Below are 17,258 nucleotides of genomic sequence, written 5' to 3' on the forward strand. Positions count from 1 at the left end.
ATATCATCATATTTACAACAATTTCGAATTGGAATCTTAATACAGTGAAAGTTATAAAACGTCGTAATATTAAACCTATAAGCCAGACATGTGGTACAGTACTTATAATGTGTTATGATCTTAAATTTTTCCATAATTTCGTAAGCGTAACATCATACAATGTTGTATTAATTGTATTGTTCATGAATATATTCTAGCTGTATTCTCTTTCATAAAATAAGCATTAATATCCGTTGTAGATCACAATTCAGTCACATTTTTCTTTTCATTTTTATTGGTTCTGAAATCTTGCTATCATGCTATTCTTAAATTCTTTACGGACTTCTGTTTTCCTGTTTTCAACTTGTTTATATTGTCGTTTCTCAGAATTATTGGGAATATTATTTTGTAAATTTTTTTAAAGTATTAATAAATTACTGTTCATGTTACCTTAAGTTTCTCACAACCAATAAAATATGATATATGGTTATAAAAGTCGTTCTTTTACAATACTGCGTATACAACTTGTGCTCTTCTTAAAGCGACACTTTTCTCTCTCTAAGATATTCTCAAATCATGTTTGAATTCATTTTGTATGATGCAGATAATCCATTACTATATTTTCCTTTACCTTGTTTATTAATGCAGTCCTTATTTTCAATTTCTATGTATCTGTTTATTTCATTCATTCGTAATTGTCTGCCCAAGGGCAGAATCTATCAGTCCAAATCCAATTTTTTCCATTTTTTCCTCTTTTCCTCCTACTTCTTAAACAATCTATACAATCTCTATATCTTAATATTGATCTGCTTATTGTTGTGGTTTAGTCAACTGTCCGAAGACAGGTCTGAACCTCATAAGTGACACCATAAAGCATCACTCATGAGGCATCTAGGCCAGGAGATAATTGCATACATCGCTGACTAGTTACATATTACACTAATCAGACTTCAGATGTATACAAACAATTAATCTTCCTCTGATACATATCATCAAGTGATGTACCTACTGCCTGATAATAGATGTACATATCAGCCAGAACTTCAATCAGAGGTAGCTCTGTTTATTATTCTTCACTAATTTATGGTCTTTTAAATTTTTTAATGCAAAATAAAAATTAGAACTATTACTTCCTCAGGAGGCAACAAAACTATGTCAGCATCAGAGCGATGGTGGCAAAAGAAAGCTGGACAAGATGATGGTCAACAGGGAAACCAACAGCAACTAACGGATTTGACAGAACTGGCTAATCGTCTCCTTACTGAAACTGGTAACATGGATATTTACCAGGAAAGCTATGAACATATATCGAAGTTGGTAAGTTCATTTAGATAAATATCTAGAATGGCTTTCTTACATAAATTTCAGAGATATATGGTCTTACTAATAAACCATATATAGTTTTTATAGGAGACTTAAGTAGAGTTGGGACAGAAAACATTACTAATAAACCATGCATAAGCTATGGATGTATAAACAGCCTGTAATTATACATGGGAATTGCTTTGCAGTAGTTATATACAGAAATCCCTTGTTTGAGTGTTGTACAGAGATAAAAAAAATGGGCACCCCTCTAACAGCTGTTTGTATAGATTGTCATTTTACGATGATGGTTGCCTTGTAACCACAGAAGAACAAACCAAGGAGCACAGAAGAATTAGAATAATATTGCTGTAGCTATACTCTTTGACCAAAATATAATGTGGTAATCGACCAGGTCCAGTTGTACTGTCGATACTTAGCGTGGCACACTAACGCTCAGAATCGGATGCAATAGAGAACCACAATTTTATTATTCTATCACATTTTGTAATGAAGTAATGACGAAACTATGACATAGCTATGTAACAGTTGTACTGTTATACATGACATATGTAGTGATTATTGGAATTTACATACGAATTATGAATGAGTTATTCATTGTGTACGTATAAGACAGTTAAATGTCTGTATAAGAGTTTTTATTAGTAAGACATAATAAAAAAGTCTACCAGAGACATTTCGAAATGTTATAAAGTCATGGCAATTCCAACTTTGTAATATAGCTCAGAAACATGAACCTTAACATTCTGACAACTTCAAAGAATAGAAGTGCAGAAATGAGAAGTCCTAAGACCTTTGGTCGGATATATTTTATATGATCACTAGGCCTGTGACATTGGAGCATGTGTACAGTGAAAGAAAGCCAACTCACTCCAGAATATAGGTACACAGAGTACGCAGCACTCTGTACTGTACAGTCTGCAGAAGAGAATAATACATACATCTCTCTGAATGGCGTCTAACCTCCTCTGCTGTTCGGGCGAGACATGTGATGCATACCATCTTTCTGTATGTTTACTGCCTTTAACATATTGGATGCTGCATCGGTAACAATCAGAAGTACCTTGTCATGCTCTATACCTTATGGCCATAATAATTGCATTGCATGTTGAAAAACCCTACATATTGTAGTTGAGGCGTGCAGTTCCAAAACCCTCTAAATCGATTTGAGCAAATTTTTCAGGAAACGAAAAAAACTTTTACTGCTTTTGTTTTTATTTTGAAATGACTGATTTTTTTTTCTAGTGAACTTAACTTGAAAGTAGAAAACATCAATATAATTTTTCATATAAATATTATAAACCATATTGCCAAAAATTAATGTTCTTTTTTGTATTTAGTGGGTTTTGGAACTCAATCTTTATTTAGAGGATATTGGAAAGGAATAAATGTATTTAGCGGATATTGGAAAGGAACTTTAAATATGTCAAGTTTTAGACACGAGATGAAGCCTATGAAAACAAAGATTTCAACTCATTCAATCATAAATGTTCTGCCCATGCGCAGATCTTTCACTGCAAACCCAGCATTCTCCAATCGTTCCTATTTTCTGCCTTCCTCTTGGTCTCCGCATATCATCGGTATATCATAATGTCGTCTATCATCTGATATCTTCTCCTGCCCTGAACTTTTCTCCCGTTCACTATTCCTTCCATGGCATCCTTAAGTAGACAGTTTCTTCTCAGTCAGTGACCCAAAAAATTCCTTTTTTCTCTTTCTGATCAGTTTCAGCATCATTCTTTCTTCATCCACTCTTTCCAACACAGCTTCGTTTCTTATTCTATCTGTCCGCTTCACATGCTCCATTCTTCTCCATATCCACATTTCAAATGCTTTTATTTGTTTCTCTTCATTTCGTCGTAATGTCCATGTTTCTGCCCCCATATTTTTCTTTTTTTTTCTTTTTTTTTGTAGAAATTTACTCTACTTTGTTTTTTTCCCCTTTATCCATTTTTTCTTTCCCCCCTTTTTCGTTTCTCTTTCTCTGTTTTCCGCTTTCTTAAACTAGTACGTACACAACACCCATGCCCAAGGCGGGACTCGAACCCACAACCTTTCGGACCAAGTGATAGAGACATGCCGTGCCCCTACTGCTTGAGCCATCCAGGCCGGCAAATATACAATGGCACACTCCACACAAAGCACTTCACTCGTCTCTTCCTTAGTAGATTTCAGCTAACATATTTTTTTATAGAAGCTTTACAAGGATATTATTGATTATTATACTGTTCACGTAAATAAGAATGCAGATTGAAGATAAAGAATTACTCAAGAAACAATCTATAGTCCACACCTGTGGAGTAACGGTCAGCACGTCTGGCCGCGAAACCAGGTGGCCCGGCTTCGAATCCCGGTACGGGCAAGTTACCTGGTTGAGGTTTTTTCCGGGGTTTTCCCTCAACCCAATACGAGCAAATGCTGGGTAACTTTCGGTGCTGGACTCCGGACTCACCGGCATTATCACCTTCATTTCATTCAGACGCTAAATAACCTAGATGTTGATACAGCGTCGTAAAATAACCCAATAAAATAAAGAAAATAACCTATAATCATGCTACAAATTTGGATATGGTGGGCTACGTGCTCGAATACATACGAAAGTAATCATTACTCAACTCTTAATAGAACACTGTTGAGCTGAATTCCAAGAGAAAAATATCTTCAAATGTATGCAACAATCACACATATCACAATGGAATCCCAGCAATAAAGATCATAGAATTCAGTCCAGGATTTACTTTGAACAATCTCCTTACAAATACACGTTTGCTCCTACAGCTTCAGGTCGTCACTTTCATCGACCAAAAATATCTCCAGATGTATGCAATAATCACAAATATCATAATGGAATTCCAGCAATAAAAAATAGAACTCAGTCCAGGGTTTACTTTGAACCATCATTTTATAAATTGACATTTACTCCTACAGCTTCAGGTGACCAAAATGTTGTTGTTGTTGTTGTTTTCTAATGCCAGGCTTTTGACAGTAAAGTCATTTGACCTCTTTCACTCCAATATTTTTCAAAGATATTATCATGACCAGCCAATGAAGCACAGATTTAGGTAACCAAAATGTTTCCTTCGTCTTCTTCTGCTTCCTCTGCTTGCTCTCCATTTTCATTGATGAGATGGGCATAAAATTCCAGATCGTTGTTTGTTTTCCACAAAGGACCGAAATATTTTGAAAAAAGTTTATCAATATCTTGAATTTTCTCCTTTATTACTGCCACCCCAAACTGTTTTCTTTGCAACTGCAAGTCATGGATCGCTTCTCCTCGTTTCAAAAGACTTCGGTAAACTCCAAAATCGTTACGATAGTGGCATTCTCCTCTCACTAATACACCTGACTTCCCTTTTTGAAGAAAATTCTCTTAGAAGGGGCTAAGTTGAAAATGCTTTCAGCACTTGTGTCACTCCTTTCCTTCCAGCTGTTGACAGGAACATCATATACTAGCTTCTTAACAGTTCCTTCTTCTACATAAATTCTGATGTATTCAGAAGAATCAGTGATCGTATTTATTTTCCTTATTCTTTTTCTAATCTACCAAAGACTCTACCTGCGGGAAAACATGATAAGGCATACCAAGTGCCAGATCTCACAATCAGTAGGCCTACACTACTAGAATATGCAAAAAATAAATACTGGTTGTAGAGAATATTGGAAAAGTCGCATGGTATTTAGAGGATTTTGGAAAAGTAGAGATTGGATTACTATCACCTTTACTTTTTAACTTCGCTTTAGAATATGCCATTAGGAAAGTTCAGGATAACAGAAAGGGTTTGGAATTGAACGAGATACATCAGCTTCTTGTCTATGCGGATGACGTGAATATGTTAGGAGAAAATACACAAACGATTAGGGAAAACACGGAAATTTTACTTGAAGCAAGTAAAGCGATCGGTTAGAAAATAAATCACGAAAAGACAAAGTATATGGTTATGTCTCGTGACCAGAATATTGTACGAAATGGAAATATAAAAATTGGAGATTTATCCTTCGAAGAGGTGGAAAAATTCAAATATCTTGGAGCAACAATAACAAATATAAATGACACTTGGGAGGAAATTAAACGCAGAATAAGTATGGGAAATGCGTGTTATTATTCGGTTAAGAAGCTCTTATCATCCAGTCTGCTGCCCAAAAATCTGAAAGTTAGAATTTATAAAACAGTTATATTACTGGTTTTTCTGTATGGTTGTGAAACTTGGACTCTCACTCTGAGAGAGGAACATAGGTTAAGGGTGTTTGAGAATAAGGTGCTTAGGAAAATATTTAGGGCTAAGAGGGATGAAGTTACAGGAGAATGAAGAAAGTTACACAATGCAGAACTGCACGCATTGTATTCTTCACCTGACATAATTAGGAACATTAAATCCAGACGTTTGAGATGGGCAGGGCATGTAGCACGTATGGGCGAATCCAGTAATGCATATAGAGTGTTAGTTGGGAGACCGGAGGGAAAAAGACCTTTAGGGAGGCCGAGACGTAGATGGGAGGATAATATTAAAATGGATTTGAGGGAGGTGGGATATGATGATAGAGACTGGATTAATCTTGCACAGGATAGGGACCGATGGCGGGCTTATGTGAGGGCGGCAATGAACCTTCGGGTTCCTTAAAAGCCATTTGTAAGTAAGTAAGTAAGTAAGAGATTGGATTTAGAGGATATTGGAATAGTAACTATTTTTCAAATGAATTTTTTCACTATATGTAGAGTTCTTTTGAACATTATTGATATATAGGTCAATAGAGTGCATTAATCCTTACTATAAAGAGATAAAAAATAATTTTGGTGAAAAAGTGGATTTAGAGGGTTTTGGAACTGTGCGCCTCAATTGTTCACAGCATTTATCACATCACACGATAGTAGGTATGATCCAGCAGGGCCTTCTGGATCTAGGCCTCCAACAATCACATTAACTACATGCCGTCCAACAGCATCCGTCGTCTCATCAATTGACACCATATGTGTTGGTTTGTTAGTTTACACCTGATCTCAGTAATGCATGTGTTGTAAATTTTCTCGACATATTACTTCAGTAACGTAGTCTGATGTGGAATTTCTCTTCTAGTGTATTTCTGTAAAAACTCGCGGAATGCCGTATTTGCGAGTTTGTTAAATGGTTTGTCGGCAGGTATAAATGCTTTACACATGTCTTCATAAAATGTTGAATTTAATATACGGTCTTCTGCACATTTACTGTTCCAGCCATTTGTGTTTCATTGTACTTATGTGCCTTTGAACATTATATTCCTTGTTTTTAGCAGACGTAATGCTGACATTGCAAAGTTTACAATACAGATTGCTATTTAGAATGCAAAATACATCTGCACCATACTGTGAAACTAAATATTCTAGTTTCCAAGACGTGTTTCTTTCCTTCTGAGCCATACTGCGGAGCGCAATTAATTGCTTCTTATTTAAGATAGATTGAATAATCAATACTTTTTGAATGCATGACAGTTTGTATCATACTTGAATGAACTGTACCACGGCGGTTGTGTCGTCTCCATACACACATACACTTGCATACTCCGTGTATATCCTGTAGTGAATTGGCTTCCTTTCACTGTAAACATGCTCCAATGTCACAGGCCTAATGATCACAAATGGAATGTCGACAACAGGAATGAATTAAACATAACTGCATCACTGATACCATATCAACATACAGAAACAACGGGTATGAACATGTATCACGGACGCCCAATAACAGGCTGCCTCAGAGGCTATTTCACTACAATCCTTGTGGGAAGCGAGACCTTGGACGACCAAAAGTGCAATGAAGAGGCCAGCTTTCGGCTAGCATCCAACATGGACCCTATTCTACAAAAGTATGGTCTAATACATTACAAGTGTATTGAGCTGTAACAGTTATTAGTCACAAAGATTCACAAAGATTTCTTGTACATTTGTACTTTATTACTCCATACTTACAACAGTAGAGTTGTAACTTTATATTCCACAATACTATACAAGAACTTTTACTAATAATTAATAATGTATTAAACTATACACCACACTAATATGGTGTATAATACAATTTTCTGCTGTAAATTACTATGAACTGAATATTTTCAACGAAATTGCAAAACGATTTTGAATCTTCATTTGTCACCTCTAACATAAGAGTGCTGAAAGCATCAAGCACACTTCTCACTTCTCCCTATCCACTTCCTAACCCACACTTTTATTTTCTGTTTCTTATATTTATTTTTTCACTTTTATTAAAGGGAGTCGTCAAGCCCTGTCTTACTAATGTTAAAACAGCAATATTAATGACCTGTTATCACAGAACATACTAGGTATAGAAATGTGATATTTTACAGGATTTTTATGCATTCCTTCTGAGTGCACTGATTCGTTTTGATGATAAAATATCTAATAGAAAAACAATATTTTTTTTATAAACTTCTAAAATTAAAAACAAGAATTAGACATTTTATTTATTTTTATTATTATTATTTTTTTAATAAACTATTACAGAAAACTCAATCAAAGGAATTCCATATCATCACACTGTTACCTGAAATGTATCGTAAAAATTTCATGCAGATAGACCTAGTAGTTTCTGAGAAAACAGGTCATTTATGTTGAAAAATGTAGTTTTAAGTAAATCATGTTTCAAGTAAAAATTTCTATAAAAATTCACCTATTACAGAAAAAATGTTTTAAAACCCTTCTGGTTGGTGGTCCTTGTCTTCTTCCTATCCTGCTCACCTAATACTGCCCCCCTTCTCTTGGATCTTGCCTCCTAGGTTGTGTTTGTTACATCTATCTCATCCGCCATGTTTTTTGAGGTATTGTATCCTATTTGAATACCGATCCCTGAACGCCTGTATTCTTGCAGTGTATTCATCATTAAATGTGAGTATAGCATCTAGTACACCAAGTTCCAACGATGATATCATCACCTGAATGTAAGAACTAGGTAACTCGAAATTTGCGTTTTTTAGTTATAATAGCATAGCAAAAATCGCACAGAATGTAATCCAAGAACTAGGTAACTGATCAAACGATACCAGCGACATCTATTTTCCACTGTAACAAATAAGTAAAAGAAAACGAGACATATTCCTTAGTGCAATATGTAAGTAAATAGGCAATATCTCAAAATAGGAAGAATCAAGTTACCTAGTTCTTGCATTCAGGTGACGATTATATCAACAAACCCATTTTTGGGACTCGATACCCAACAACGTTATTGAATGATTCATTAGTATTCTGAGTTCTTCCTCTCAAACATTTTTTTAGCTAATACTGCTAATGGCTTCATTGCCAGATGCAAGGCACTAGACAACAACATTTTTTTAGCAAATCAGAATGGACAAGATCTTAAAACACAGACTTTATGAAGCATTAATTTTACTATAAAACAAGCCGAACCACAGCCTTCTAAGACAATTTTAGTTCCTGAGATAATAATTTTTTTGTGAAAAGTGATAAATTTTTTTCTCTGAAACATAAATACACTAATATTTTTTAAAAAACATTTAAAATATTAAATATTCGAATATTTTCATAAACCAAATACCATATTAAGCAGAATGAACCATACTGTCATAAAATGTAAAAAATAAAAATTTATTTATTTATTTTTTTTCATTTTGGGTCTTGATGATTCCCTTAATTTAACAATTCTGGCCATGGCTTCAACCATTCCCACTTCTAACATTTTCTTATGATAGTATGGTCTCATTCTGAGTCTCGTATAAACACTTCCCATCATGAGAGTGGACTATAGCAACTGTCATGAGAGAACTGTCGCTGTGTAAAGGAGGCTTTAATCTGTGTAGAGTAAAGTAGGTTCACTTTGTGTTTCTCAATGTACCATAACTGACAACTCAAGTAGTGCTAGCTATCAGGGATTTCTTCCATAGACCATTTATCACAAAACTCTCATGGCATTGGTCTCCTGGAAAAATTATAGGTACAATGTAATAGATTTCCATTGATTTCTAGATGACTGTGTGAATTATGAAGCAGTGGTGGAATGACAGCACAGGAAAAGGGAATATTCTGGAAAAACTTGATACATCATCATCATTGCTCATTACAAATTTTACTTAGATTGCCTGGATTGGAAAGTCTGTGCTCTAGTTGTTTGGGAATGAAACATCAGATTCATCTCACACCTCCTGAAAAGAATATTCTGAAATGTCGTACCTCTCACCCATAATAATTCCAAGCTATATGCATAACTCAGTGCTTGGTATTTATGAATAGGGATTGGATTTCTGTGACAAGTCATATTTTTATCCCAGTCTCATTTTATAAGCTTAAGTTAAATTAAACATATTTCTAGCTTTTTTTAAACATGTCACAGTGTTTATTGATTATGTTGTTGTTGTTGGCCAATACTAAGGATCTTAGATTTCTTCCATTCTCCTGCGGGCGTCCCAATAGTATTTGGTGAGCTGCGATGGTAAATCAGCATCTAATTTCTTTATTGCTGGGAATTGTAGCAAATGTTCTTTATCCATGATGGAGTTCTGATTTCTACAGAGGGTGTACTGTGGATGCTGGTAGATATTAATTCGATGTAGATGAGAGGCGAGACAATCATGTCCAGTTGTTAAACAAAATATAGCAACAGCCTTTTTTTCGTGGTAAATCTGGGATGTTATTACTGTCTAGCTCTAGCAGAATGTTCCAAGGTTTGCCTTCGCTTTTCTTCAGGAATTCCTGTTTACAAAAGGACTGAACTATGTGTTTGATCCTGACTTTTGAGGCATGAAAAGAGATTGTATTATTTTGAGTTTGTCTGATGTTTGTTCCTTTTTTGGCCAGGAAGTCAGCTTTTTCATTACCTACTATTCCACAGTGTGAGGGTATCCATTGAAAAACTACCTCTTTACGAGCCCTTGTAGCATTTTAAGAGCAGAAAGAATTTCTCTTACGAGTCTGTTTCCTGGAGGACTTGATGTTAGTCCTTGGAGTCCAGATTTATAATCACTAAGTATAACCACTTTGTTAAATTTATGTATGTGATGAAAAAGCTGTTTCAGGGCTTCTAATTCACCATCATAATGAGTGGACAGTGTTCCAAGAGATATGTAAAAGCTAAAAATGTCACTGTAGATTCCTGCTCCAGCATTACTATGTTTATCAAGCAGAGATTCATCTGTATAAATATGAAGCCATTCAGATATTGGATATCTTGTACATATGGTTTCAATAGCTAATGATTTTAATACTGAGTGGTCGACGTCACGTTTTGCAGTGATGTATTGTATCAGATCATTTTCACATTTAATTTCAGGCTGAGAAAGTGGCTGTACTGAGAGTAGAAGCTTTTCTATATTATCAGTTGTTTGTACATTGTATTTACTTTGTAATTTATAAATATCCTGGAAGAAGCCAGATTGTGTTTTGAGTTTCCGTTCAGAATTTTTTAGTTCCTCCAAAAATCATTGTTTATTGTTTATAAAAATCCATATTTTACCATATTTTAGCATTAAGTCATATTTGATCAAAAATGGTAGAAAAGCATATTTTTAGTTACATTACAACAGTCTTAACAGTTCTCCAAACATGTTTTTTGTCAATAATGGCAAGAGATTTTGTTTACATTTGGCTATTTATTTAGATTTATTTTCTTTAGAAATATTTTGTGGTTAAATGAAGTTTGAAGATAACTGGATTCGCCAGCAGTAAATTGTCAAAATACAGAGGACAAAAGAATGTTAGGATTATGGTCAAATTGTTGCTGATCGGTCTCACCTTCATCCTCTTCACCCTCCCAAACATGTGACACTTAAGAGGTTCTAACTATACTGTTGCCATAACATTCAGTGACCCTGTTAACATAGCTGTCATGCAGAGGACAGACGTTGGATATTTTTCACCCGTCTTTTGCCCTGCTATATTTATAGGCTGAACAGTCTGCTATGGCCAGTACAAAAGTTAATATTCACGAAAACAGTTTTGTAAAATAGCCAATAACTTGTTTTGCGTCATATTTCCAATTTTTTTGCTATATTTTAGTGCTTTTATGGCCTAAGTGCATACATATTTCCAGAGTTTTTAGTAATAGAAATCCGAGCCCTTTTGGTAGTCTAGTCACTACCACAAGTCACAGGAGAGCCAGTCCTAGCAATTTCTCGTCATAGAATGTTGAGTTCAATGTTAGAGAAGGCTCTATGGCCTTAACTCTGCCAGGTTAAATAAAACCATTATTATTTTTATTATTACTATTCATCCTCTTCTATTGTCTCAGTCCCTCGTCAATGGAATTCTCTACTCAGAATATTAGGGACTACCAGACAATAACTACTTCCAAGAATAGGCTAAGCAATTTCTTACGAACATAGTCAAATTGAAGTTATAATTGTAATCATGATTGAGTTTAATCATTTCATTATATTGTAGGCTTAATAATGATTATTATTATTATTATTATTATTATTATTATTATTATTATTATTATTATTATTATTATTATTACATAATTATTGTATTGGTATTTTGGAATGACAAAAGAAACTGTATTTATTGTATTACATTAATGATGTATTATGTAGCTATTATATTATATTATAAATGTTAAATGTTATGTTTTATTTAACGATGCTCGCAACTGCCGAGGTTATATCAGCATCGCTGGTGTGCTGGAATTTTGTCCCGCAGGTGTTCTTTTACATGCCAGTAAATCTACTGACATGAGCCTGTCGCATTTAAGCACACTTTAAGCAATATACTAATTTTATATCATACTGATTGAGTAGAAGAGAAGGCTGAACGTCCTTAACTCTGTCAATTAAAATAAAACATTATATTACATAAAAGGAATGGATATTTGGAAAAATTTTAGTTGAAAATACATTTTTTAATTATTTTAAGAGTTGGCCTGGTGATGTAGTCGGTAGAGTGCTGGTTTTCTGTGCCTGAGGTTGCTTAAATGTGACAGGCTCATGTCAGTAGATTTATTGGCATGTAAAAGAACTGTTGTGGGACAAAATTCTGGCACACCAACGGTCCTTATATAACCTCGGCAGTTGAGTGTGTCGTTAAATAAAACATATTTTTTTTATTATTTTTAGAATTTTGGTAACTTGTAATTATTATTTATTGTATTTATGTTCATTTCAGATTGAGGATTCAGAACGTAAAAATGTCAAGAAAGAGAGTAGATCAGCAATAAATTATGATGATGCATTGGATATGTATGCTGAAGACTTTGATGAAAAGGAAAAAGCAAGACTTGAAAAGAAAAAGGAAGGAGTATCTAGTGCTGGTACAGGAGAAGAAAATGGAAATAGAGTTGATGATACATCCAGAAGTGCACACAAAGAGAGCGAAGGTATTTATAATCCCATAGTCAGGCATTCAAATTTATAATAATAGTAGAGTGATAGTGATGGAGTGTGTTCGTGTGTACATACATGCTCATGTGAGTGTGCGTGTGTTTTCTTTTGTTCAACTCCTGTAAGCCATCAGAATTTTTATATGTGTCAGTATTTAAGATCTGTCTGAAACGTTTAGAGGCACTAATTAAAAAAAAATAGCATATATCGTAGTGAGGATCATTTAAGAGCAGTTCTTAAATTGCTGATTTGACTGTCTCTTCAGTATTGACAACTAATACCAGATATCACCAAAGAGGGTAAAATCACAATGCCTTGTACTATAATAATAATAATAATAATAATAATAATAATAATAATAATAATAATAATAATAATAATAATAATAATGTACTGTAGTATTAACAATAACATTGTCTTGCTTATGCACAGTAGTGGCAAAAAAAAACCGGACCTACCCTTGTAGCTGATTTCAGAGTCTTGTTCACTTCAGAGCACGATAGACTGGTAACTAAGACTTTCGTGGTTCGAATCCTGCCTCGGAAGGAAACTTTTTTTTTGTTCCTTATTCAAATTTATTCCCAATACTTTTCGATTGCTGGTAAAAATTCATGTTCTGGGAATAATAAGTTAATTAAGTAGTAAAATATCGCTGCAATCGAAAAGTATTGGGAATAAATTTGAATAAGGAACAAAAAAAAGTTTCCTTCCAAGGCAGGATTCGAACCACGAAAGTCTTAGTTACCAGTCTATCGTGCTCTGGAGTGAACAAGGCTCTGAAATCAGCTACAAGGGTCGGTCCGGTTTTTTTTGCCACTACTGTACTTATTTACCACATCTCATCTTTATGTTGGGAGGTGTTTTGTAAATGGTTCAATAATTTGTGAAGTATACTTTTCTCCCGGACCTCTCACACATTATGTTGATAATTAGTAGATTAATATGATCTAATGTTTTATTTTCAAAAGGCCAAATATTTTACAAGTTTTTGGACATTGAATCTAAGTTATCTTGGCTAGGTAATAGGTACTGTTTTGTTTCCCTAAAGTTTGCAGCATTTACTCATAGAGAGATCAGCTGTTAATGTATGCTTTTCAAGGAGCTATTGTTGAAGAAATGTTTTGAGGGTCTGCACTGTTAATTCCAGGATCAACTTTTTACTCTGTACTATATTCTTTCTGCCATTCATTTTCAGTAGTTTGAGTTAATAACAATTAAGAGTTCAAGTGAATATTTTTTTGACTTAAAAATGTCACAGTTGTTTTGAAACTTGACAAATTAAGGACATTAACTCATCTGTAACATCCATGACAAAATGTGTGTAACATCCGTGACATGGAAGAAACAGCTATAAAATATTTAGCGATTATGTTTTTGTGAACTAATTAGATGCCATGAGATTTGCATAGCTTTCACATGGACACTATGAGAATGAATTTCCTTTTGCTTGAGGCAGAGACCTGAGTTTTACACTTTTTGTTAATAAGGTGTGAAGTGAGTTCACAAATCTTGTAACATCTGTGACGGAACCTTTCCTTTATTTTCTGCAATAATAAATATTATTCAACAACTTTTTTCTGTAAAATGATACTGATATTCTAAATTGATTCTAATAATAAAAACTGACAAAAGTCACTTCATTTTCAATATATATAATTTGAAAATAGTAAAAATGTAACATCCATGATAACTGGCATGGCTGTTATCAGAATTTCCCAGTGTTGTAAGTTTAACATGTTTAACAGTGTGGACAAAGTGTTAAATGAAATTAGCATTAACATGATCAATCAACATGTTGGGATGTTGATGGTAAATCATTTAACATGTTGTTGTTAAATGTTTAATAGTGGAGACGAGCCTTTACAAGCTTTTTGTAATGCTAGGGTAACCAAACTATTACAAGATTGGGTGGAAGCAAGGCAATCAATCAAGAGTTGGTATCCAAAGAGCTTTAATTGGATCAGTGACAGAGATATCCAGAAATGATGCTGTAGATGGAGTCAATCATCTTCCAAGGATTTGGCAACGTATTGTTGACATGGCAGGGGACTCTATTTGAATTATATCATGTCAAAAGTAACCTGAATAAATTTAGTTACGAACAATCTTAGCACAGTAGTATCACAGACAAGCACTTGTCAATAACTAACATTCGAATGGAGCGACAGAAAGGTCTCTTTGTTCAGGTCATAAACCGCTAGAGAAAGTGTGGAGTGAGTTGTTTCCGTACCAAACCAAAAACCCGCCTATTGATTCTGCCTGTACTATAGGTGTACATCAGTTGCAAGGAGGTAATTGAACTCATTGTTATGCTCCCTTTGTAAGAAAGGGACGTGACGTCATGTCGTTGTGTAGGGACCTAAACTCTGCTGTCTGATTTTGATAATAAATTATTAAAAGTATTTTAGTTTCGTCCTTTAAATGTGCAAAAATTTGATTTGAACAAATGTAATATTTTAAAATTCCTTTTTAGAACGAAATGTTACATTTGTTCAAATAAAAGTTCTGCACATTTAAAGGACAAATGTAAAATTCCTTCAATCCTTTATCATCGCAATACACTGCTCTCTTAAACTGACTGAGCGTACTGGAAATTAAGTCAATGACTTTCCCAAAACACACTATGAAGCAAAAAAAAAACGAGCAAAATTGTGTTAAACTTTTTTGTTTGAAGTATCTCAAAGAATAACCCTCTGAAAATAATAACATTTCTTACAGTCCACGCTGTATATCCTTGTTTCATTTAAGAGCTAGGGTATGTTAAAAGTATAAAATAATTGTATCTCCTTTTCTTAAAAATCAATGTGAAAATTCATACATAAGATAATTTTGCACCTTTGTAAAAGGCATACATAAAGTTAGTTTTTCTAAAACCTATTTCTTTGGTTATTTATTGAGATATTTATTTGGATTTATCACACGTGTCGTTTTCCTTAATGGTTGTTCTTAGCATGTTCGTGTTAAAATTTGTTTTATTCTACCTTAAATACTGTCAGAAGCATAAAATCTCAGCGCAATGTGTAATTTATATAGAACTTACCATTTTTATCATAAGATGCATTATTATTGATGGTTTTCCCTCAGGCCTTAACATGAATTGCAACAAATTATTTGAAATAATTATTTAGCTTTTAATTGATGTTTAATTTTTTTGTTGGAATGAAATCCTGTTCTTATTTCGCTTACTAAAGTAATACAGACAACTTTGAAAAACATATTATATGTCTTTCACGTGTTAAATTTTATGATACCTTATTAACACGTGAAAGACATATACTGTAATATGTTTTCCGAAGTTATATGTGTTAAAAGTTATGTAATCAAGATGTATATACAAGCAACATATTGTGGATTAATTGGTGGATTAATTGATTTCATTTCAACTAATTCAAATGAAGAATGAAAAATAATTCGTAATGTACGAGTATACAATTACGTGGTCAAAATTCGGTACGGAGATTATTATTTCAAGCAAATATGATGTATTTAATTTGTAGTCATGAAGACATTAGGTGGAATATATGTAATTGTGCTTAGTGTTTTCTGGATGGTTGTACATCTCTTCTTTTTGCTTAAATCTCTTTCCATTTCACAAAAACGTCTTATATATGCTTTCTAATTATGAATTTTGTATGATAGAAGCCTGTTTCCTATTTTGAACGTTTGAGAATATTTACATCTATATTAACCTAATAAAAATGTTCTTATACTTTATTTCTAAATTGTTTGTTACTTATCTGTATGCCTTGCTTTATATTTCGAGATCATTGTCAAGCGTCAGGTTTTGTAGTGTGTTGTACAGATTCTTTGTTTATACATTTATAATATCAGGAGTTGATGTTGATAGATATGTCACACCGGTATATTCGTAATTATTATTGGATTTAGAATACATTCTACTGCCCGTGTCTCACGTCCTGAACCGAGAGTTCCCTAGTGCTTATAACCACGCCTCTTTGGTCTGCACGGACTGGCACGTCAGCTGCAGCGTGCGGCACGGCAGCATATTACATGTTCTGAAAACATCCTATGCCAGTACAGGGGTTTTTACTGTTTATAATACTGGATACTGTAATCGTGGTTACCACTATCGCTATTATCTCTGATGGCGATTTCCTAAAATGTATGTACACACTAGGCCACTCTTCGTTCAGTCTGGACAACTGCTGAATTACCATAGAGCAGCATTTCTCAAAGTATGTTCCGGGGTTCCGTGAGCCCTATGTGAATTTAAATTTTATTTTATACTTTTTTACTTGGTTATTTAACGACATTGTATCAACTACTACCGATGGGATTGATGATAGCGAAATAGTATTTGGCGAGATAAGGTCGGGGATTCGTCAAAGATTACCTGACATTCGCCTTACGGTTGGGGAAAACCTCGGGGAAAAAATCCAACCAGATAATCAGCCCAAGCGGGAATCGAACCCGCGCTCGAGCGCAACTCAAGATCGATAGGCAAGCACCTTAGCCAACTGGGCTGCTCTGGTAGCTATTTTATACTTAGTGGATACTATAAAAATATATAAATGTTACGAAAATATGAATCAATAATAACATGAAACCACCAATAATAATAATAATAATAATAATAATAATAATAATAATAATAATAATAATAATAATAATAATAACCCAAGAATATG

The 17,258-nt window shown here is 34.0% G+C and overlaps 1 protein-coding gene across 7 annotated transcripts in view; it reads left to right on the forward strand.

Moving 5' to 3' along the window:
- LOC138715359 (CD2 antigen cytoplasmic tail-binding protein 2 homolog) overlaps positions 1-17,258 on the forward strand; it is a 122,743-nt gene that overhangs the window by 26,655 nt on the left and 78,830 nt on the right. For 3 of the 7 annotated variants that reach the window (XM_069848193.1, XM_069848194.1, XM_069848195.1), the window contains 2 exons: positions 1,118-1,296; positions 12,395-12,605. In XM_069848193.1, coding sequence (XP_069704294.1) covers positions 1,118-1,296; positions 12,395-12,605 — 390 coding nt within the window. Of the gene's footprint in view, positions 1-820; positions 1,033-1,117; positions 1,297-12,394; positions 12,606-14,492; positions 15,528-17,258 lie in introns of those variants that run through there. The other 4 variants (XR_011336253.1, XM_069848192.1, XM_069848198.1 and 1 more) reach the window with 3 other exon arrangements.

Source organism: Periplaneta americana, chromosome 15 (assembly GCF_040183065.1).
Source record: "Periplaneta americana isolate PAMFEO1 chromosome 15, P.americana_PAMFEO1_priV1, whole genome shotgun sequence".
NCBI lineage: Eukaryota > Metazoa > Arthropoda > Insecta > Blattodea > Blattidae > Periplaneta > Periplaneta americana.